Source organism: Populus trichocarpa, chromosome 1, assembly GCF_000002775.5.
Source record: "Populus trichocarpa isolate Nisqually-1 chromosome 1, P.trichocarpa_v4.1, whole genome shotgun sequence".
Classification (NCBI taxonomy): domain Eukaryota; kingdom Viridiplantae; phylum Streptophyta; class Magnoliopsida; order Malpighiales; family Salicaceae; genus Populus; species Populus trichocarpa.
The window spans coordinates 49,647,582-49,670,030 of NC_037285.2; the positions used below are offsets into that span (position 1 = coordinate 49,647,582).

General features: G+C 37.5%; 2 protein-coding genes across 4 annotated transcripts; both read right to left on the reverse strand.

Moving 5' to 3' along the window:
- Positions 1-2,560: 2,560 nt before the first annotated feature.
- On the reverse strand, positions 2,561-4,240 carry LOC7457676 (scarecrow-like protein 18). The gene has a single exon (XM_002300563.3). It carries the CDS (start codon positions 4,087-4,089, stop codon positions 2,773-2,775), a length of 1,317 nt encoding a protein of 438 aa, XP_002300599.1. The 5' UTR covers positions 4,090-4,240; the 3' UTR covers positions 2,561-2,772.
- Positions 4,241-8,669: 4,429 nt separating this feature from the next.
- Positions 8,670-13,728, reverse strand: LOC7471723 (probable protein phosphatase 2C 6). 3 transcript variants are annotated; one of them, XM_002300564.4, is made up of 6 exons: positions 13,457-13,728; positions 12,948-13,216; positions 12,328-12,708; positions 10,346-10,463; positions 9,828-10,051; positions 8,670-9,522 (listed from the first exon to the last, which is right to left on the reverse strand). In XM_002300564.4, the coding sequence occupies exons 2-6, from the start codon at positions 13,212-13,214 to the stop codon at positions 8,983-8,985; spliced, it is 1,530 nt and encodes a 509-aa protein (XP_002300600.2). In that variant the 5' UTR covers positions 13,215-13,216; positions 13,457-13,728; the 3' UTR covers positions 8,670-8,982. The 3 variants fall into 3 exon arrangements, with proteins under 3 accessions (XP_002300600.2, XP_024448302.1, XP_024448305.1); XM_024592534.2 differs by having other exon boundaries at positions 12,948-13,244; XM_024592537.2 differs by having other exon boundaries at positions 12,948-13,244; positions 13,350-13,728.
- Between the last annotated feature and the right edge of the window lie 8,721 nt (positions 13,729-22,449).

Here is a 22,449-nt window from a genome sequence, read left to right on the forward strand (position 1 = left end):
TTCAATTAACAAGAGAGACAATTACCGTAGGGATACCAAAATCTTATTTCAAAAACTAAACATACTAATTAGAAATTTCATATACAAATTGAATCTATATTAAAAAGAAAAAAAAAAGGAAAGGAAAAGGAAAACAAAAGGAACGAAGATTATTAACCACCGACAATTTAATAGTGCATAGCGCAGATTGATTACGCCACTTTTAATAACACAAATTGTTACATTTTTGTTGATTGCATAACTTTTCATTCAATACGTACGGTAACAATTTGAAATGTGTTATTTCCTTCTCTCTCTCTCTCTCTTTTTTAATAACTGTGTTAATATATATATATATATATCCATTGATAGTCTTGTATGTATCAAATGACAAATATGTTAGTGATAGATGGAAATAGGTAAAGCAGATGCCAACAGCAGCAGGAGGTACTTATGTCTGAATCAGATGGAAAGCTATACATATATCTGAATGGATTGTATGTAGATTGGATAATTTGATTCTGTCTATCATTATTCATGGCTTGCAATGCCATGCGTGCACGAACCCTAGCTAGCCCTAGGTAAGCCCTTAGTGGCAGTCTCTTAACTTGAACACGCAAACTAAAAGCTTTGCTTTTGCTTTTGCTTTTGCTATGCTATGCTTGTGACCTTCGTATCAGTGTGTCAGCTATCAGTGGAACCAGCTGCTAAGAGCCCTTATTGTGGCATCTTCTACTCTCTACTACTAAGTCACAACACTTCCCTTCCATGCATCATGCGATGCCAATTGCCATGCATGTCAAGATAGATTTACACACACACACACACATATATATAACATCATAAGAGATAGAAAAAGCCAAGCATATATACGTAAATCAATCAATTTTATGGTATATGTATAAATGGGGTAAATTCGTAGTACACTACTACTAGTTTATATATATATATATATATATATATATATATATATATATATATATATATTACCAGCTTCTTCTTTTTTTTAATGTAGTACTAGCAAGCTGAGGGGAGAGAGAGAGACACACGGATGGCCACTTTCCTTTCACCATAATGCCTAAATGATATATGTATGTATGTATGTATGTATAACGTTAATTACACCTTTAATTTGTTGGCGGAACGAAAAAGATACATTAATATAGTTAAAAAATTGATGGTGGGAAAGGTAGTAGGCGCATCATATCGATCAAATTAAAGAGAATGCAATACTACGTACTAGAATATGGAAGTGGTTGTTAATGAGAAATTAATTACTTGATAAAAAAGAAGAAGTACAGGACACGAGAGAGATCCATACCAGGCAGGAGGGTTTTGATCATAAATATGTGGTTGCATGGTCTTAGAGGAGGCAAGAAAAGGTTTACTTTGGGAAGTTCGATGATTTTGTTGTTGAGGGAACAAAGGACAGATATTAGGGTAACTAAGGGTTCAGATATGAAAGACAGCAATAGGCATATACGGTGACTTATTGCGGAAAACAAGAAGTAAACCTACCTAGCTAGCTCATGTATATGCGCCCCCTCTTTAAACCACAGCTAGATTTAAAAAGAAGAAGAAAAAACAAACAAACAAGGGGATTTTGGGGAGCAACATTAGGCTCTCATCTCCCTCTTCCTTTCCTTAATTAATTAATGGTAAGAGAGAAGATATAATTAAGTGTACTAACTAACTAACTAAGAGAGCATCATAAATTAGTTAAAATAAAAAACACAGTACTCTTAATTAATTACCTTAGTATATTTAAAGCAATCAAAAGTGAAGCTAGCATGCATTAATTATTATCATTAAAAGAAAAAAGAAAGAAAGAAAACCAGCCCCCAATATTGCACTGACTAATTAATTAACAGACAAATAATTAATTAAAACACTCTTTAATTTGCTAAGAAGAAGAGAAGATGCTGCAATATGCTTTGAGACCGGTTAATTAATTTTTCGGTGGAAACTAATTGTCGTCTTCCTCAATATATATAATACTCATGTTATGATGCCGATCGAAAATACTTAATTAACTGATTCAACTGAATTAATTAGTTAAATAACGAAGAAAGTAAAAGGTTACTAGCTAGCTCCCACCTAGACAAATATATAATCACTACTACTAAATGAATGTAGTGATGTATATATGAGGAGGTATTGAGGAAAAAAGAGAGAACTCATATGTCAACGACCGCATCCCACTAACCATAGAGAATAGGGAGTAATTAAACATATACATAAATGATAAACTACATGATCAATTAATTCATTAATTTAAGCTCCCCAAAAAAGAACCGATCGGTCAAAGCTTGTCTTGAACATATACGTTCAGTACTGAAGCTAGCTAGCGAAGGAGACGGGAGCCATAATATTGGCCTTCCGGTGGCCGTTTACCAAGCTATCTATCTAGAGACTCAAGATATGTGCTATCTTGCATTGCATGCACACATATAGCAACCATCACATCTATATATATATAGGCATATGCATTAATATATATGGAATTAGAATTAATATATTATATTAATTACGATAATGGAACTTCGTTGTGGGGTACTGGGTAACAGAAAGAGAAAGCCACATTAGAAAGATAAACATATAATTACTTAATTAACAAATCAAACAAGGTCATGTAATGGCAAGAAGGTAGCAGAGAAAGAACTAACTATTAACGTTCATTAACTATATTCTTTAGTGGGATGGAGCGGTTGAGGTGTTAAATTAGTTGGCTAACTAGCTAGCTCTTACATTTAAAAATTAATTAGAAGAAGGGCAATCAATTCAGGTAGCTAGCTAGTGCCATGAAGAGACAGAGAAGAGGGAATGATTTTGCCAACCCAAGAAGAAAGAATTGTTGACAATCTGAAGCTGATAGCCCTTAGAAGGATAATGGAGCCTTAGTAAGAGCTTGGCCTGTGAAAGTGCAAAGGGACTCAATGGAACGTTGCTAAACCCTGAACTCTTTAGCATCATTTCCCATGTCTCGAACCTCTGGTGCCTTTCTCTTCTTCCCTCTCCCTCTGCTGCTACGATGTCCATTATCTCTCTCCCAAACCATATCTGCTCAACTGAAAGTCTCTCCTTGCTGTTTGGTGGTAGGGTTGCCTCTAGGGAGTCGAAGAGAGCTGTATAGTGATCCAAGGCCTCCAGGAACCTCTGTAAGAAGAGAAGGTGGTTGTGGTTGGCTTCCCTTTCAGCAACCGTCACCACGTTGGGGTTCAAGGCCTTGATTTTATGGAGTAAAAGGAGCAGTTCACGAGAATCATCCATAAGGAACCGGTGAAGACACAACACGCAGTTCACCGCTAGGGCTTCATCTGGGAGAAGAGTAATTGCTGAGGAGAGATAGAGGGCAAGAGAGGCAGGGTCATTGTTGAGAAGAAGAAGAGGATGGAATTGGAACCTGAGGCCCAAGGAGTGGGCAAATTTCAAAAGGCGATCCCCAGTCCTGTGGAGGATGCTCAAATCATGACCAGTCCCTGTGATCCGAAGCATAGGAGGAGGATGAAGAGTGTTGTTAGATCGGTCGGCCAAAGCTTGCATCAATGGAGGCCATTGCACCCCATGCATAATATCAAAATCTATGATGTGAATGGCTTGCTGCCCTACTTGTATGGCTTCCAAGATAGCCTGATTGGCAGTTAGATGGCTGAATCTTATGAATGGGGTGATCTGATTCAAAGACAAATAGCAAGACTGAAGAGTGTCCTGATCCATCGACTCATAGCTGATCACCATCCTCTTGTTATTATTAGTATTAGTAGTAGTACAAGGAGGAGGAGGAGGAGGAGCTATGCTGTTCATATTGAAAACAAGAGGAGCAGTAGTAGTACTCCTAGCGGGATTGGCATGGCGATTAAGGCGGAGAGAGAGGGCTCGAACAAATTGATGAACCAACCTCTCAGTGGAGTCACCATAAGGAGAAGAGTTGTAAGTGGACAAAAGATGGGAGAGAAGGCGTTGAGCGGCGGAGAAGTCAGATTGAGAAATGAGATCTGCGCAACTGACTAGCAACTGACGCGTATGGAATGCTGTTGTTAGTGTCGGTGGATTAATCTCTTCTTCTTGATCTTGTTCCTGATCATGATCATGGGAATTAGGTGAACTCATCAGCAACTGCTGTGAATGTGATTGACGACTGTGACCGTGAGCCAAACAGACACACACACACACACTAGAACTAGCTAGCTATATTATGTTTCGGTCATGAAATATATATATATGGGTCAGAATTAATGAGATATTAGCGGCAATTGCTTTCTTGGATTAATGGGGATATTCCACAAGGATGATAACTCTCTATATAGCTACCTAGGCTAAGCTGAACAATTCTTTCTCTCTCTCATCGATGTAAAAATCTATGAAGATAAAATTAAAAACCTAACTAGGTATGGAGAAATATAAGAAGCAAATATTATTTGGGTCAGAATTAAGAAGGGTATGCTAGCCTGCTAGATGCCAAGGCCACTGCCAGCATGCAGGGGCTTGCATTTCTTAATTTAAGACATATGATCAGCCACATACAGGGAAGAAAGTAATTAATATCTGTTACTACAAGCTAAGCTTAGCTAGTCATATATAGTTATCAATACAGTGCTAACTTATATGTTAGAAATTCAACAACACTTCAGAATTTATCATGAAGGACCGACTTCGATCGTGTTTGTTGTCACGGACCAGAGCCTCCAAATAATTTAGTTTTCAGATATTTGAGCAAAAGAAATCATGTACGAGATTAATTATTTAATTCGCGGGAAGCTAGCCAGCGTGCCTTAATTCCTCGGAAGTTTGGCTGAACCAAAAGCTTCTCTCTGCAAGGGGAAAATGTATTCTCCCGTGGTTCTTGAATTCATCTTATGTATCTCCTAAATCTATTAATGTTATAAAATCTTGTATTTACATCCCTTTTTTATTATATTTATTTATTATTTTCAACTTCATTTGAATTTCTCTAAGTTTATTTAAATCTACATCCTTTTATAATATTTAAGCTTACAAGTATTTATGTACATGTACATATAAATAAAAGCATTATTGAGAAAATATTAGACACACATATATAATTATATGTTCATATGAAATAAAAGTGTTCCTTCTTCACCCCCCCTAATCTCCATTGTTATTATATATTCTATTTACTCTTTATTAATTATATTGTTTTATTATTGTATGCTTCTTGATACATAATTTTACACCACGTTATTAACATGAATTGGTCCTTACTTTCATCTTAAAGCAAACAATCATATTTGGTAAGAAGTAAAAGCACAAATTTCTCCTCGTTTTTGTCTTAAAGTAGATAATCATATTTGATTTGTTGATAAGAAGTAGAAGTAACAATGACAAACCTTGCCAAACTTGAGTTCGTGGCACTTGATATTACGGGCAATAATTATTTGTCGTGGATACTTGATGCTGAATTCACCTGGATGCCATGGGTCTTGGGGACACCATTAAATATGATAATGAAGCATCTAGTCAAAACAAGGTAAAAGCCATGATTTTCTTATGCCGTCATCTTCATGAGGAGTTGAAGATAGAGTATATCACAATCAAAGATCCCCTTATTCTTTGGAAAAATTTGAAAGACAAATATGACCATTAAAAGACAGTTATTCTCCCAAAAGCTCATTATGATTAGATACATTTACGATTGCAGGATTTTAAATCAATAAGTAAATATAATTTTGCAATGTTTAATATCAATTCTAAATTGAAACTATGTGGAGACAATATCACCAATGATAATATGTTAGAAAAAAAAACATTCTCTACTTTTCATCCCTCGAATATGCTTTTACAGCAGTAATATAGAGAATGGGGTTTTAAAAAATATTTTGAACTTATTTCATGTCTCCTTATGGCTGAACAAAATAATAAGTTTTTAATGAAAAATCATGAATCACGACCAAGTGGTTCAGTTCCATTCCCTGAAGTGAATGCTACGAGATATAATAATAATTATGGTCGTGGTTGTAATAGAAGCCAAAGGCGTGGTCATGAGAGAAGACGGTTTAATTACCGCAACTATAATGGTCGTAATTCATCAAATTCTCACAAACCTCCATAAAATGATGAGAAACAAGAAAGGAGGAAGAATATACATAGTGGAGATATCAAGAAGGTATAAAATGTTTGTTATCGATGTGGAATGAAAGGATATTGGTCTTGTACTTGTTGTACGATCAAACATCTTGTTGATTTATATCAGTCCTCATTGAAAGGAAATGAGAAGAATATAGAAATAAATTTTTCTCACCCATATCAAGAATATGGATTCACATTATGCTATAAATAAGCCCAATATCAGTGGTAGAGATATATGCTTAGTAGATAGTGCAACAACACATACTATTGTCAGGCATAAATAATATTTTTCAAATATAAGAATGATGAAAGCAAAAGTGAATACAATATCAAGTTCAGTAGACTTGATTGAAGGCTCTAGAAGAGCTAATATAATGCTTCCTAATGGAACAAGATTTATTATTGATAATGTTTTGTTCTCTACTAAATCAAGGAGAAATCTACTATGTTTCAAAGAAATACGACTTAATGGGTACTATATTGAAACTGTCAATGACAATGGTATAGAATATCTTTACATCGTATCAAATGTCTCTACTAGAAAACAAACATTGAAAAAATTACTTGTTTTATCTTCAGGTTTGTACTACACAAGTATTAGTACAATCGAAGTCAATGCAAAATGAACCAGAAGTTCAATGAACCAAATAATTTTATTATTTTGTATGACTTGTTAGGCCATCCTAGATCAATAATGATGCGAATACTTATCGAGAATTCACATGGTCATTTATTGAAGAACCAGAAGATTCTTCAATTCAAGGAAAATCCCCGTGTGCTACTTGTTCTCAAGGCAAATTGGTTATTAGACCATCACAAGCTAAAGTTGGGACTGAATCCCCAAGATTTCTAGAACGTATTCAAGGTGATATTTGTGGGTCCATTCACTCACCATGTGGACCATTTAGATAATTTATAGTTTTAGTAGATGCATCTATAAGATGGTCACATGTGTGTTTATTATCAACTTGCAACCTGACGTTTGTGAAATTACTTGCTCAAATTATTAGATTACAAGCATAATTTTCAGATTATATAATCAAGACTATTTGTCTTGACAATGCTGGTGAATTCACATCCTAAGCATTTAATGATTATTACATATCACTTGGGATAAACATTAAACATCTTGTTGTCTATGTTCATAGTTAGAATGGTCTTGCTGAATCACTTATTAAACGCCTCCAATTAATTGTAAGACCACTACTCATGAAAACAAAACTTTATGTCTCTATTTGAGGGTATGTTGTTTTACATGCAGTAGCACTTATACACATTAGGTCAATAACGTATCACAAATTCTCTCCATTACAATTGGTTTTTGGTCATGAGCCAAACATTTCTTATCTAAGAATATTTGGTTGTGCGGTATATATTTCAATTTATCTGCCACAACATATAAAAATGGGTCCTCAAAAGAGGCTAGGAATATATATTGGGTTTGAGTCCCCATCAATAATTAAATATCATGAGCCCTTAATAGATGATTCATTTACGACACAATTTGCCGATTGTCATTTTGATGAGACTATGTTTCCAGCATTAAGGGGAGAAATTACACAGCTGGATAAAGATATTACATGGAATGCATTGTCATTATTGAATTTTGATCCTCGTACAATATAATGTGAACAAGAAGTTTAAAAGATACTTCGTTTGCAAGACATTGCAAATTAACTACCAAATGCATTCATTGACTCAAAAAGAGTAACCAAATCTCATATACCAACTGCAAATGCTCTAGCCCGGATTGAAGTCCTAGTAGGACAATCCACTAAAATTATAGCAAATGAGTCCATGGCATGCCAGAAGCATGATAGATCAACTGGTTCAAAAGACAAAATCCTCGGAAAAAAAAAGGAGCAAATAATCAAATTGGCATTATTAAGAAAGAAAATGAGGAGATAAATATAACTGATTATAAAACCCCAAAAGAGGTTCAAGTACCTGAAAACAGTAAAAATGAGGAGATCTTAATAAATTATATCTCTTCAAAGAAAAGATGGAATCGAAATGAAATAATTATCGACAATATTTTTTCATATAATATATCGCTTGATATCATTAATGAAAATGAGAATCTTGAGTCTAAATCTGTCGAAGAATGTCAATGCATGAATGAAAAGAAGCAATCTAGACAGAATTAAATTCACTTGCAAAACATGAATTTTCTTTTGGACATAACACATGAAGGTGTAAAGCCAGTTGGATATAAATAGGTATTTGTGCGAATCGTAAATCACGACTTGTGGCACACATCTTTGTTTCGTAGGTCCAGGAAGATTCACATTCAACTTCTTGAATAGCTGATTTGTGATTAAATGCTTCCTTCCTTGCATCTGCTAGCTATTGCCTCGAACTTGTAACATCATCAACTTCTGCCATTTTCACAGCTTCCTACTCCATTTATCTTAGTTGTGTTAAAGCAGAGCAAGTGCTTCTTCACACATATATGGCGCCCCCACTAGCTAGCGGGGAAGGAACATGCCATATTCCAAACTAACATTTACGAAAGACCAGAGCACATTCTGCACGTTGTTCGAAATATTAAATTCTCTTATTTGTCAAGCAAGACATACAAACAAATAGCTTTTTGCGAGAGATTTAAAGAAAAAAGTCAGCATGAATTTGATTGCAGTACAACAAACAACATATGGTCATATTCCATGAATAATATCACGAACAAAATCTGTGAGGCCACTCTTCTCAGTAGGATACTCACCTGATCTAATGAAAATACCAACTTAAAATTAGAAAACGATCCCTTTTCAATATACTGGGAGACCTTTCAATTTGTAGCCAGCAACTTCAAACTATATACAGTTGCAAAATCAACAAATTTCATCAGCTTGATTGCAAAGACGTCATCAAAATCAGATTTGCTTAGATTAAAAGAGTGTAGAGGCTTCAGATTTCTCATATCCATTTTCTCCAACTGGCTGATCTTTTGTCACCAGCCAAGAGCCTAGGAAGGCTCAGCAAACTATTAACCCTTGTGATACCTTCTAGGGCCGACCACTCCTCATCCTCTGCAGTTGAAATGCACTCTGCCAGGCTCCTCTTGGACTGGCCCAGGCACTTCACAGAAGGATTTTCAACCATCAACTCAGAGACAGGTACAATCTCATCAGAGTTTTGTGTGGTACTCGAATGTGTAAAAACAAGACCACAAGAATCATCTTGTGTTTCTAACTGCCCAACGTTCTCATTGGTCACAAAATGCTCCCCAGGCTCTTTAGGAATCTTTTTCTTATCCTGCTCTTCTACCTCTGCATTTGCTGCACAAAGATGTTCAAGAAAGAGGCATACAACTGCACAATCATCATTCTTGGATGTTGGATATTTAAGTCTCCATGCTCGGACAGCACAGTCTACAAGAGCTCTGGCTGCTGTTGCACGGCCAGGGGCTGAAGCCACAATATCAACTGCTTCCTTATTTGAGAGGACATCCCAAACCTATGTTATTAACATATCAATAGTAATGTCAGTATTGGAAAAGTAGGGATGGAGTTCATCCATATGATGGTAGGTCAGTCTCTGTCCAATGCACTTAATAAAAGTGCAAACCCATCAGCATTCTAATTATCCAGTAACAATAAAGCTTCATATTAGCAGGACAACAAAGTGGTAATGCAAAAAGTATCAAGATCATGGCAAAAAAATGGAAACATAGCATGCTTCTTAGACATTAAATTGCCAAATGGCCTGGAATAAGAAAAAGAATCTCTCACGTAGATTAAAATGAAAGAAGGGAATAATACCCCATCTGAAGCAAGAATAATGAATTCATCCCTCTCAGTGAGGCAGCGATAATAAACATCTGGAACGGAAATTAAACCAAAATCCTTCAAGCAGAAGTCCCCAAAAGCTCTAGCCATTGCCAGACCAGGTGAGTCATTGTTAGGCAACCATACACGTGGAACCTCTGGCTCATCCTGTAACGCAAAGACCCTTCCTTTACATTGCAGGATCCTGGCAGCTTCCCCTAATCCAAATAGACAAGATTGCTAAGCTCTACCAATATATATGCGAAGCAGTTTCCCGATATATGATATTGCAGAGAGACTCTTTATTTTTATTTTCTGTTTCCTTAAAACTGAATCTGAGGCAAAATATGAATGCATGTGCACTCGTGTGTGTGCGCGCTCACGCTCTTTATTTTTATTTTCTGTTTCCTTAAAACTGAATCAGAGGCAAAATATGAATGCATGTGCACTCATGTGTGTGTGTGTGTGTGTGTGAGAGAGAGAGAGAGAGAGAGAGAGAGAGAGAGAGAGACTTGGTAAATCAGGTTTCAAGTCAACTGTCAGTTGAACAGCAAGCAAGGAGTCATCTTTGTCTCTGGTTGCTAAAACTGCCCTGGAGTCACCAACATTTCCAATAACAAGATCCTGGCCCTGAAAAGCCACATTTTCACATTACAGTGTTGTTAGATCCAGGTTTAATTTACTATATCAAAAAAGTCATTTTGGGAAATCTAAACAAGATACAAGACAAGTCATGTTTCTCAAGTTGACAATATAAATCAAAACAGATATTACGAACAGAGACACTCTGAAGTGCAAGAAATCCTCAAGAAAAATCAAATAAAATTAAAGGATAAGTCCATTCCAATTGAAGAGGAATTATTCAATGTACCCAGAGTTGTACTCCCTTCTCCACATGATGGTGGAACCCGTGGATAATTCTCATGGTGGGTTCCATTTTAGGCAAGAGGGGGAGTACAGCAAGAAAATCCTTCTCAATGTGCTAGTGGTAGAGAGCCTTAAAGATGCCTAACAACCACTCTGTCACGCAAAATAATCATGATATTCCTCTCCATTTAAACATACCATGTAACTGCTAGCTCAATTCTCTGCCAGAGAACCTCACAATCTTTTCGCTTCCAGAATTCCTAAAACGAATTAACAACAAATCTGCTATAATTGGTTTTTGTCCCCAGTATTTGCCACCAAAATCACAAAAGCCCATGCCATGAACTTCTTGCAAAAGCAAAATTTAGAAAAGATGCCCCCGGTCACAGTATTGCTAAGGCAAACATCAGGAAAACATTGCCATGTGTACTGTATATTTATTTAGATTTCCATAACATGGTTTAATGATCTAACATAAAAGTTCACAAAACTCTGCAATATCTACACAAGTAGAAAGACCAAACTTCAGATATGATTGTTATTGAAACAATGACTTGGCTTCTACCACGAAATGGATTGTATTAATGAATATGTGGAAATTCATGCTATCATAATGTGAGATTTAGAAGGTCAATGGAGCAGAACTGATGGCACCTTCGATGGCAACTAGTTTTACTACTGATACTCTGGTAGCATGTGATATTGTACAATGATTCTGCAAGTATAGCTTAAGCTAAAGAGCAAGATCTCTCTTCAAAGTTCACCTTACTGGAGGAAACTAAGGACTGTCTAGGCAGCTTTGATGCATGCTAAGCTAATGGGAAACAAAAGGTAGCTGCATTCCATGCATTGTTGAAAAAGGCACGGTTCTTTTTGGGTTTAGATGCTTTGGGTCTTTTTACACTCTTATGCTTAGTGGTTTCATAATCAAATTTTGCTTAAAACACTGGATGTGATTATTCAGGTTGCTTTCATTGTCAATTCACTTTTTATGCTTCAAAATTTCAGACTTCCTGCAGAATTATGCTACCAAAAATGAGGATTTCCAACACCTAAACGAATTGTAAACTGTTCTGCACATTACAAATAACAAAGCTGTAAACCTATACTTCAATTCAACTACAGTGAAGAAACTCTAAATATCTTGCATGACTAATTCATGCTTGGGAATTTGAAACATAGCCATGCATAAACAAATCGAATTGCATGTGATACTTGTATCAGAAGTGAATAATAAACAGTTATTTGATGTCTATGTGATTTAATTAATTCAATATTAATGATTTTTAGATCATCATAGCTCAAAAGAGATAATAAAAGGCTTAATTCTTCCTGTTGAAATCTAAATCACTAGGAAATTATCTACACAAAGATAGCACAAGTCAAACATAATGATTGTTAACAACTTAACAAAACAAATATGCTTCTAAGAACTTCTAATTGGTATTGCATACAACATTTGGAGCAAACTTGATTAGTGACTTCGATCGAAATCCAGCAAGTGTTTGAACTAGACTTTCATCCTCAAGCTTGAGATTAAATTTGATAGAGAATTTGGGTCTGAATATTAGAAAATCATAAAAGAAAAGAAAAGAAAATGGATAGAGAATGAAGCAGGAACAAGTACCTGCTTGATCAAAGTAACAGCAGTGGTCCCACTGCAAAAACAATCGATTGTTGGATGCAACTTCAACTCCTTATCCATTAATTTAAAAGCCTTCAATAAAGACTTTTTAAGTGGAAGATACATATCTGGGAGTTGTTTTTCAGTTTCATCGACCTCCAAAGAATCAAAAGATTCATCATCCACGGCTTCATCAGAATTTGTGGTTGCTGCTGCTGCTGCAGGGGGAGCATTTGGAAGGCAGCTGTGTTGAGCAGAATTCCAGTGGGTAGAAAGTATGAGTGGAAGGGAATCGCGAACTTTCTTGGCGACCAAATGACCATAAGGACCATGACCATCAAATACCCCACAAAAAACGGTATCATTTGTGGTTGAGCTGAAATTCTACAGCAGAGAGAAACATTCCAATTTCCAACCCAGTCAGAGTAAGTCAACATTATATCAAACCTACAACCAGGTCAGAAATCAAAAATAAATTCTCTGTCAATTTTTTTTTTTCAAACAGAGTAATGTAAATGAGACTGTTTGAATTACAATTAAAAATTGCATTTTTTATGCAAATTACTAAGATAAATTAAGAAAAAAAAAAGAGGGTAATAATATTATAAATGACTACTAGGTACCTCCCAAAAGAGCATGGCGTCTTGATTGGTGCCTTTCTTGCCCTGCTGAGTATATAAGCAACCCAGTTTGGTGGCTCCATTGGTGGTGAGCCTGCCAGGAATGTGAAGGAGCACACTTGGATCAGCATTAGCATTAGTAGCTGATGATGATGATCTCTTCTTCCAAAGATGAGAAGTTGAAGTGATTGATGACGATGATAAGGATAGTGGGTCATCGTCAGTATCCTTTTTCTTCTTCTTCCCCATGATAGAAAAGCAAGATCCCATTACTAGTAGTAGTTAATTAGTTAGTTATGGCTGTCAATTACGAGAAAAAAACATTATATACTTAAGATTAATATCGGCTAATGGCATGAGTGGGTCAATTTTGAAAAGAAAAAAGAAAGAAAGAAAGAGTCGTACCTAGCTAGTAAGCTAGCTAGCTAGCTACTGGAGAGGAGAGAAGGACAAGAAGATGGAAAAGAAAAGAAGAGATAAAGGATAAAATTAAGGAAGACAAATATTAATACCATCTATGCGGTAGCTGGAAGTGGAAGCAGAGATCAATATTTGTACAGGCGATTGGCTTGGATTGGACTGGAAAGGGAGGGAGCACTGATCATATCATCATCGATCCAGATATACAATACAAGAAGACGATTGATTTGATCAGATTCAAAATGAAAATAACGGCATTAAACGACCAGAGAGAGCCAGCCAGCGGCCAGGGAGAAACCAAGAAACCAAAATGTTAGGTATGGTATATCATCACCATCATCGTCTATTTCCACCCTATACATACATACATACATACACACACACACACACACACGACCACCAATAACTACATTTTACAAACACAGTATGCATGTACGTACATAACCTCCCTCAAAATATTATTAATATTTTACATTTTATCATTTTACAAAGCTGTAATTTGGGATAAAATTATTTTTTTCAAGAGAATCCATTAGGTATCACAAGATTAATTAGGGATAGATCCATATATATTTTTTATACTTTAATAACTTTGTTTCACTTAAAAGCATGGTTTTGAAACTCGGCCTGACCCAACGGATTGACCTGGAACTCAGCTAACCTGAGACTGGAACTGGATTGAGTTTAAAAAAAAATTAGCCAAGGATTTGGCTCAGAAAAACTCGGTCGACCTGGAGGGTCGACTCAGGACCCATAAGACTCAGGTAAAACCCAGATGAGACCTGACTGTTATATATATATATATATATATATATATATATATATATATATATATATATATATATAAAACGTCACCGTTTCATTGAAGAGTCGAAGACAAAAAACCTAATCTGTCTGTTTAAGCCAACGAAGCAGCTGCAGAACCTACTCTTAACATTCAATCTCTTCCACACTCTCTATGCTACAATTCTTTTCTAAACAATTCTTCTCTCTTAGCTCCCTTTTCTTTTCTGATTGCTTAAGCTAACCTGTAACCAGACACTTAGAGAACCTCATTTTTGCAGGTAAACTATTTATATTATGTTTTCTATTGGTTGATTCTTCCATGTTGGTTATTTCTTTTCTAAACCATTATTCTCTTTTAGATCCCTGTTCTTCACTGATTGCTTAAGCGAATCAGTAACCGAACACTTGGAGAACCTTTTTTTGCTGGCAGAAACATTCAGGTAAACTATATATTTTTTCTGTTTTTATTGCTTGATTCATCCAAGTAAAACAACATGTTGGTTATTAAATTACCAAGGTTGGTAATTTTTGCATATTATTTAATTAAGTATTTTCATCTAGGAAGTTATGATTCATGAATTAGTTCTTTATTTGCATCTTCCTAGTTTTGGGCAAACTAGTCTTTTCTGGTTTTAAAATATTCTAGAGCATGATGATAACAAACTTAGAAACAAAATTACCTTTGTCTGCAATGAAGTCAAGGGGTGTTGTTTCCACGATGGCATGGAAGACTTTCCTGTGTATATATCATGAATGAGAAATTTTCAAACTGTAATATGTAATGCTTTGACTGCACTATTCCCTTAGTATTAGTGTAGGATAGAAATTAATGTGATTGAAAGGAGAAAGACACACATATAAAATATATCATCCAATGACCACCTTGACATTTTTAGAGAAGGCATTTTGTTGCAGTTGTTCAAAGAATCATGGACGTTTCCTTTCATGATCCCCGTATGGCCTCATACCTCTCTGACCACTCCCTAGATATTGAGGATATCTTGGTATGCAATGACAAAGTCATCTGCTCAAATGCAATAACATTTTCTAATAAACATGTTGCAAAATCAATCTGTTTTTTGCTTCTATAAATCCGCTAATCTCACTTCGTATAAAGGCGTTTTGTAAATCCTTCAGTCATTGCTTCTTCAGGCACCAAAAGATCAAACCATATATCTGCAAATAAATAAATAAAACTGTGAGATTCTTAAAATACTGGTTTCATAGGGGCATCTAACATTGGTTCCAAACAAAGAGTAATAAGTGTGCTAGTATTTGTTTTTATTGGCTTTAATTGCAATAACTATACAGAGCCTTTATATATGTGTGTGCGCTTCTGGCATCAGCTATTTCAATTTATGCCCTTTGACTTTTCCAGCACTTAGTTTTTTTATACCCATGCAGCTCCTCCCGTAAGTTGCATGTTTATTGTAAGCATGCAACTATATGCTTGTTTTATTGTTAATTAGGTGAATATAATATGATAATTTATGTTTGATTTGGTTTAATATAGGTCCTTAAAATGTCTTCTCGTGATAGTAGTACTTTAAATAGTGATCCTTCAACGGTCCAATCATCTCAACCTTTAATTTGCATGTCAAGTGGTAGCAGAGGAAGAACAGATTTGGCATGTGGTCATTGTAGAGAAGCTCCTGAACTTAGTGTTAGATGTAAAAGAACTAAATTAATATGTTTATATTGTGCTAAGGTTTTTGCGGATGGTGACATTAATCGATTTAAACAACATTTAGCTGGAGCTAAAGAAGAAGTTGAACAATGTCGTAAATATCCTCATGATGTTCGACATTAAATGCTTTTAAATCTTAAAGGAAATGTTTTAAAAAAAGAGAGTTAGAGAAATGCAAGTAGATTTCAATCCATTTAATGCACAATAAAGGGAGCATGAAGAGATAATGATTAGGCAATTAAAAGATGATGATGATGTTGTCTGTTGTAACCCAATTTTGGCCCGTTGGCTTTTGATTTAATTTTACGGGGTTTAAAAGGGAAAATTAAAAGAATATAGAGTTATTTCGATGAAAAATGTGATTTGTTAGCTTGCACAAAAACCAGGGACTACAATGTGTTTTTATCATTATATCCTTATCTTCAAAATAAGGATAGTTATCTGCTTTCGAATTTGATTCTTAATCAAATTCAAACTTTAAAGAAGAGAATGAGTTTGATTGAAACTTTATTTCTCACATGCGATGAGACTCTTGCACTATAAACACAGATCTCAGTGTATGCACCTAGAGGGTAGAGAAAAACAAGAAACCTGAGAGGGAGGACATTACCGTAAACCCTAAAAGAGAGAAACATAAAAAAGAAGAGAGGGTAGGGCGGCGAAACCTATACTAGCCATCGCCCCCTTCAGCCCTTTCCTTTTTTTTTTCTCTTCCTCTCCAGCCTCCAGATCTTCATAGAGCAAGGGCTCCCTCTTCTTCACCATTTTTCCTTGGCTTAGAACGTCAGAAGGCGGGCCTCCTTCAGTTCACCCCCATAACCCATACTGAGTAGAACACAAAAAGAAAGGCAATCTTCCTCAACCAGAGCAAACCCCTCCATCCTTACTATCACCGTCCACCGTGTTCACTGCCAAAACTAGAAGCCATCACTCTCCTTTCCTTTCCCTTCGGCCAATACTGCCACCATGTTGACCAACCTGTGACAGCTCCCCGCAACAAGTTCTCCTTATATCAGCCACTTTCTACAAGACTGCACCCGCTATGAACAGCGTACAAACCAGCAACCTATACTCTTGCTCCCCAGCAGCAAGCTTCCTCTCTACGGACTAGCACTGCGCGCCTCCTCCAGCTCCATCAACATCCAGCAACCACCATTATGCATCGTGAGCATACACCAGCCATAGTAGCAGTAACCTTCTCTTCTCAGTAGAGACAGGACAGACACAAACACAGGGACACGAAGCAGGAGACCAGGGTAACGAAGCCAACACCGGAGACTAAGAAAAACAGAACGACCATAACAAGTGAAGATAAGAAGAAACAGGGGGAGTGTCTGCTCGGCCAACAACATCACGTCTCCATCGCCATCGTCCTCGTCTCCGGTTGCACACCCTTCCCTAAATAGACAAATGCGAAGGAGAACAAAGGAAGCACATGACAAGCTGGGAAGAGGGAATACAAGTGGAGAACAAGAAGCAACAAAAGAGGAGGAGAAAACAGTCGGCCAGTCTTCCTTTGCCAGCGTCTCCATGGCCAGCATCAGGTAAGTTCTTTGCTTTCCCTCCATTTTTGCATTATAATTCACTTGCTACAGTAGCTGTGAATTATAATTCACTTGTTACTGCAACAGTGAATTATAATTCATTTGGTTTTGTAGCAGGCGTGCGTTGACGCATGCCTACTACTCGGCTGGGTCACTAGTTTAGGCTAGTGACTAGGCCGGACTAGGTGGGTCAGCCCCCCTCCAAAAAAATAAGTTTATGTATGGATTAAGTTAAATTCACTTTATTGGTTTATTCACTGACGCCAGAGTTAGGAATACTATACGTCTTCTTTTTCACTATGTAATATTTATCAACGCCAGAGTTGGAGGTATCTGTAATTGAATATTCATTGACGTCAGAGTCAGGAATACCGTACTTTATGGATTGCACAATATTTATCAACGCCAGAGTTGGAAATATTCATAAGTGAATATTCACTAACGCTAGAGTCGGGAATATTATAGGATGACTACAAGAACGAAAGAAAAACAAATCTTGAGCAATTTAAGACAAAACCAGTAATGCAACCTGCCTCAGGTAGGATGCTTAAGGGGTGATAATATCTTCCCTTTTGCGTAACCAGTCCCGTACCATAAAATCTTTGTTGACCAGTTAGGGTTTCTAGTGACCATAATACCAGGTGACGACTCCTTAAATAAGACCTTTTTTTCTCTAAAAGAACAAGATGCCAGATATTTATTCTTTTTCCATAGAGATTAATTTGTAATTAGTCGTCGTGATGTCCGGGTGTGACAATGTCAATACTAAAAAACATATGTTACCACCGAAGGTTGCAAAAAAGAAAAAGAGTCAAAGCACCAACATTGTAAAATAGAAGGAATCTACAACATTAGGGGCATATTTCATGTCAAAAACAACTCCTAGTGCTCAAAAGTCTCTCAAGAATTGTTGGCAAAGAAAGGAAGTAGTTAAGCGGTGTGATCTTGCTTTAGCGAAGTGGATGATTGATGCATATGTGTCATTTAATATTGTTAACTCAGTGTATTATCAACATGCTATAGACGCTCTAACAACCATGGGTCCTAGTTATAAAAGACCAAACTTGCATATTATTTGTGGTTATTACTTGGCAAAAATGGTTGATGAAGTGAGGATTTATGTTGAGAGTTATCGAGAGATTTGGAAGAAGACTGGTTGCACATTAATGGCTAATGGATGGACAAATTAAAAGAGGAGAACTTTAATTAACTTCTTAGTATATTGTCCTAAAGGAACAATTTTTTTAAAATCTGTAGATGTATCAGATGTCTCAAAGACTGCTAGATTATTGAATTAGTTATTTTATATATTGGGACAGAAAACATTGTGCATGTGGTGACTGATAATGCTTCTAATTATGTTGCTGCTGACAAGTTATTGATGGAAGAATTTCCTTCAATATTTTGGTCTCCTTGTGCTGCTTATTGCATTAACCTTATACTTTAGTACATTGGTAAATTGTAGTTAGTTTGTTCTGTTGTTGATCATGCTTCTGATATCACAAAGTATATTTATAATTATTGTTATCCGTTGTATTTGATGAGGAAGTTCACTAAAGGAAAAGAAATACTTCGTTCAGCTCTTACTCGCTTTGTTACCAATTTCATTGCATTGCAAAACATTTTAGCTCATAAAGATGAGTTGAGAGCTATGGTGACATCTAGGGAATGGGTCTCATCTGCTTATACTAAAGATACCAAAGGAAAAAAGACAACACCAAAACACCCAAAACACAACCTCCCTAACCTCTACCCGACCCACTCCCCCCTTGGGTTTTTAGGCCGATAAGATAAGAGTTACCGACTCTAACACTTGATGCACTCTTGACCCCATCCCTCGTAAGCCGGTTGGCTCTCGTCTCAAAATGACTAAGGGATCATGGGATAAACCTTCTGCGGTGTGGCATCGTTGCTTTGTAGGTTTTTTCCTGGTTTTAAACTTCTTTGTTCTGCTATGAATTTAATTGCTCACAGGATATGGAAGAGGTTCGGCCTTGAGGATGTGACATCCTTGGCCAATGGATTTACAATGTTTCGTTTCAAAACAGAAGATGACCTACAAAAGGTCATTGAAAATGGTCCTTGGATGTTTGGTGGGAAAGCCATTATTCTTCAGAAATGGCATTATAGGTTTGTCTTCGACATGAACAAGATCACCAAAATTCCAGTATGGATTCAAATATATGATCTACCTTTTCCTTTATGGACAAATGAGGGTTTAAATGAGGTAGCCAGTATGGTGGGCCAACCACTCTCTTGTGATGAGTTGACACTTGGATGTAAACGCTTAGACTACACGCGGTTATGTGTGGAGGTAGATGCATTTCTACCATTTATCCACAAATTTGAACTTAAGTTCTCCACTACTATAAGAGAAGTTCATGTGAACTATGAATGGAAGCCGAAGAGATGTGAAAAGTGCCAAGTTTTTGGTCACTCATGTCAGCCTTCAGCTGATAAGTAGGTTAACGGTGATGCCTCTCCTAGTCATCAGGGTAAAGGTAATGTCATTACCTCCCCTGCCACAGACACAGATGAGATGTCCTCTGAAGACTCAGATTCCTCAGCTGAGACAGATACAGATTCCTTAGACGAAACAGACACAGATGAGTCAGCCTCTGATTCCTCAGCTGAGAGTCAGCTAAAGCCATCTGATATTGGGGATGTTAATTCGATAACTCCACTGTCCATAAATGACCATGTTACGACATTGCCACTAGAATTGCCTGTGTGCACTACTAGTAAGCAAATGTCTTTGCCATCTTCTTCTGAAACTAGTTATTCATCTCGGGTACCTACCATAGATTTACCTAAAATGACACCATCTCGAGCACGTCCTTCAGAATATCTATCTGTTGCACAATCTGTTGGATGTGATGACGATGGATTTACTCTTGTTACTAGGAGGAAAAAGAAGAAGGATATCCCCGAGATGAAAACTCGGGCAGCTACACATCATGTGGCACCATCTTTTTTAACTTCCAGATGAGCGGTTATCTTACCTGAGTTTTGATTATTTCTATATCAACTGGCTGAACGGTTTATCCTGCTTTGTATGTTTTCTTTCGATGTACATGCTTGTCTCCTTTTTGTTCACCTTCTAGGTCCTTTGTAATACTTGGGGTATACCTCTCGTATCATGTACTTTTTTGGATTTATACAACTTAACTTTTATTCCAAAAAAACGTTTAGGGCTTAGGGGTTTAGGGTTTAAGGCTTAGGGTTTTAGGGTTTAGGTTTGGGGTTTTGGGTTTCAGGGTTTTAGGGTTTCAGGGTTTTAGGGTTTAGGGTTTTAGGGTTTAGGTATTTGGGTTTGGGTTTGGGGTTTTGGGTTTGGGGTTTCGGGTTTCGGGTTCTGGGTTTGGGGTTCGGGTTTCGGGGTTCGGGTTCGGGTTCGGGTTCGGGGTTCGGGGTTTCGGGTTTCAGGTTTCAGGCTTCGAGTTTCGAGTTTAGGGTTTCATTTGGTTTTGGTTTGGGGTTTGGGGGTTGGGGTTTGAAGTTTGGGGTTTCGGGCTTAGGGTTAGGGGTTAGGGGTTAGGGGTTTGAGGTTTGGGGTTTTGGGGTTTTGGATTTGGGTTTGGGTTTGGAGTTGGGGTTCGGGGGTTCGGGTTCGGGTTTAGGGTTTGAGGGGTTTAGGGTTTTAGGGTTTGAGTTTGGGTTGGGGTTGGGGTTTGGGGTTTAGGGTTTTAGGGTTCGGGGTTTGGTTTGCGTTTGGTTGGGTTGGGTTAGGGTTTGGGGTGTAGGGTGTAAGGTTTGGGGTTTAGGGTTTTGGGTTTGGGGTTTGGGTTTTGGGTTTTGGGTTTTAGGGTTTGGGTTTGGGTTGGAGTTTGGAGTTTAGGGTTTTAGGGTTCGGGGTTTGGTTTGCGTTTTGGGTTTGGGTTTGGGTTAGAGTTTGGGGTGTAGGGTGTAGGGTTTGGGGTTTAGGGTTTTGGGTTTGGGGTTGAGGGTTCAGGGTTTGAGGTTTAAGGGTTTGGGGTTTCGGGTTCGGGGTTCGGGGTTCGGGGTTCGGGGTTCGGGGTTCAGGGTTCAGGGAGGGAGGGTTTTAGGAAGTTAGAGAGAGGTTAGAGAGAAAAGATAAGGAGGGGTGGTTCTCCGACAGCCATATCACCGGATTCCACCGTTGGATCAGGCCAAGATTTGAGTATGTTGTGCACCTCATCATTGTCTTCATTCTGACCGGAGGGATCGTCCAAAGCTGTCGCCGTTTGGGAAATCTAATTGTTTGAAGGTTTCTGGAAACCCCCCCTCAGACCTGTGAGCGTCGCTGGCCGATTTCTCATTATTCTACCGTTGGATCAACACGAATTTTGGATCTGTTGTGCGTCCCTATAGGTAATACATCCTGACCAGAGCGATCGTTCATATTTGAATCCACTAGAGAAATCTTACCATTTGAAGATTTCTGGACAAACCACTCTGGGAACAGTCAGAGCCTCCGGCCTAGTGCTCCCTTGTCTACCGTTGGATCAATCTGAATTTTGGATATGTGATACGTATGGTTGTATTACACATTATAAACGGTGGAGATGAGATGAAACCCATCCAGCAAAGTTTTATGCACGTTCAACAGGGGCTCGTCAATCTCAGGTCAGTTTCGGTCTAACTCCGATCTAGGGAGATCTAACCGTTAACTTCAGCTGATATTTGGATATGTGCTGCATAAGATGTGTGTTTACCTTTGTACTGTTGGGATTTGTTATTGATAGAATATCTGGTGAGTAATTGTTGTGTGAAGTTGTGCCCAGAATCTGTCATGGCTTCCAATCCGAAAACCCAAACACCCAAAGCTAAGACCACCCCCTCAACCACTAAACATCCCACAAACCAACACCAAAACACCCAAAACACAGCCTCCCCAACCTCTACCCGACCCACTCCCCCCTCGGGTTTTTGGGCCGATAAGATAAGAGTTACCGACTCTAACACTCGATGCACTCTTGACCCCATCCCTCGTAAACCGGTTGGCTCTCGTCTTAAAATGACTAAGGGATAATGGGATAAACCTTCTGCGGTGTGGCATCGTTGCCTAGTAGGTTTTTTTCCTGGTTTTAAGCTTCCTTATTCTGCT

Coding starts and splice junctions, on each gene's coding strand:
- LOC7457676 (XM_002300563.3), bottom strand. CDS start 4,089: ATGAGTTCACCTAATTCCCATGATCATGATCAGGAACAAGATCAAGAA.
- LOC7471723 (XM_002300564.4), bottom strand. CDS start 13,214: ATGGGATCTTGCTTTTCTATCATGGGGAAGAAGAAGAAAAAGGATACT. Junction 12,709..12,947: donor ACGCCATGCTCTTTTGGGAG/GTACCTAGTAGT, acceptor TCTCTGCTGTAG/AATTTCAGCTCAACCACAAA. Junction 10,052..10,345: donor CTTGAAACCTGATTTACCAA/GTCTCTCTCTCT, acceptor TATTTGGATTAG/GGGAAGCTGCCAGGATCCTG.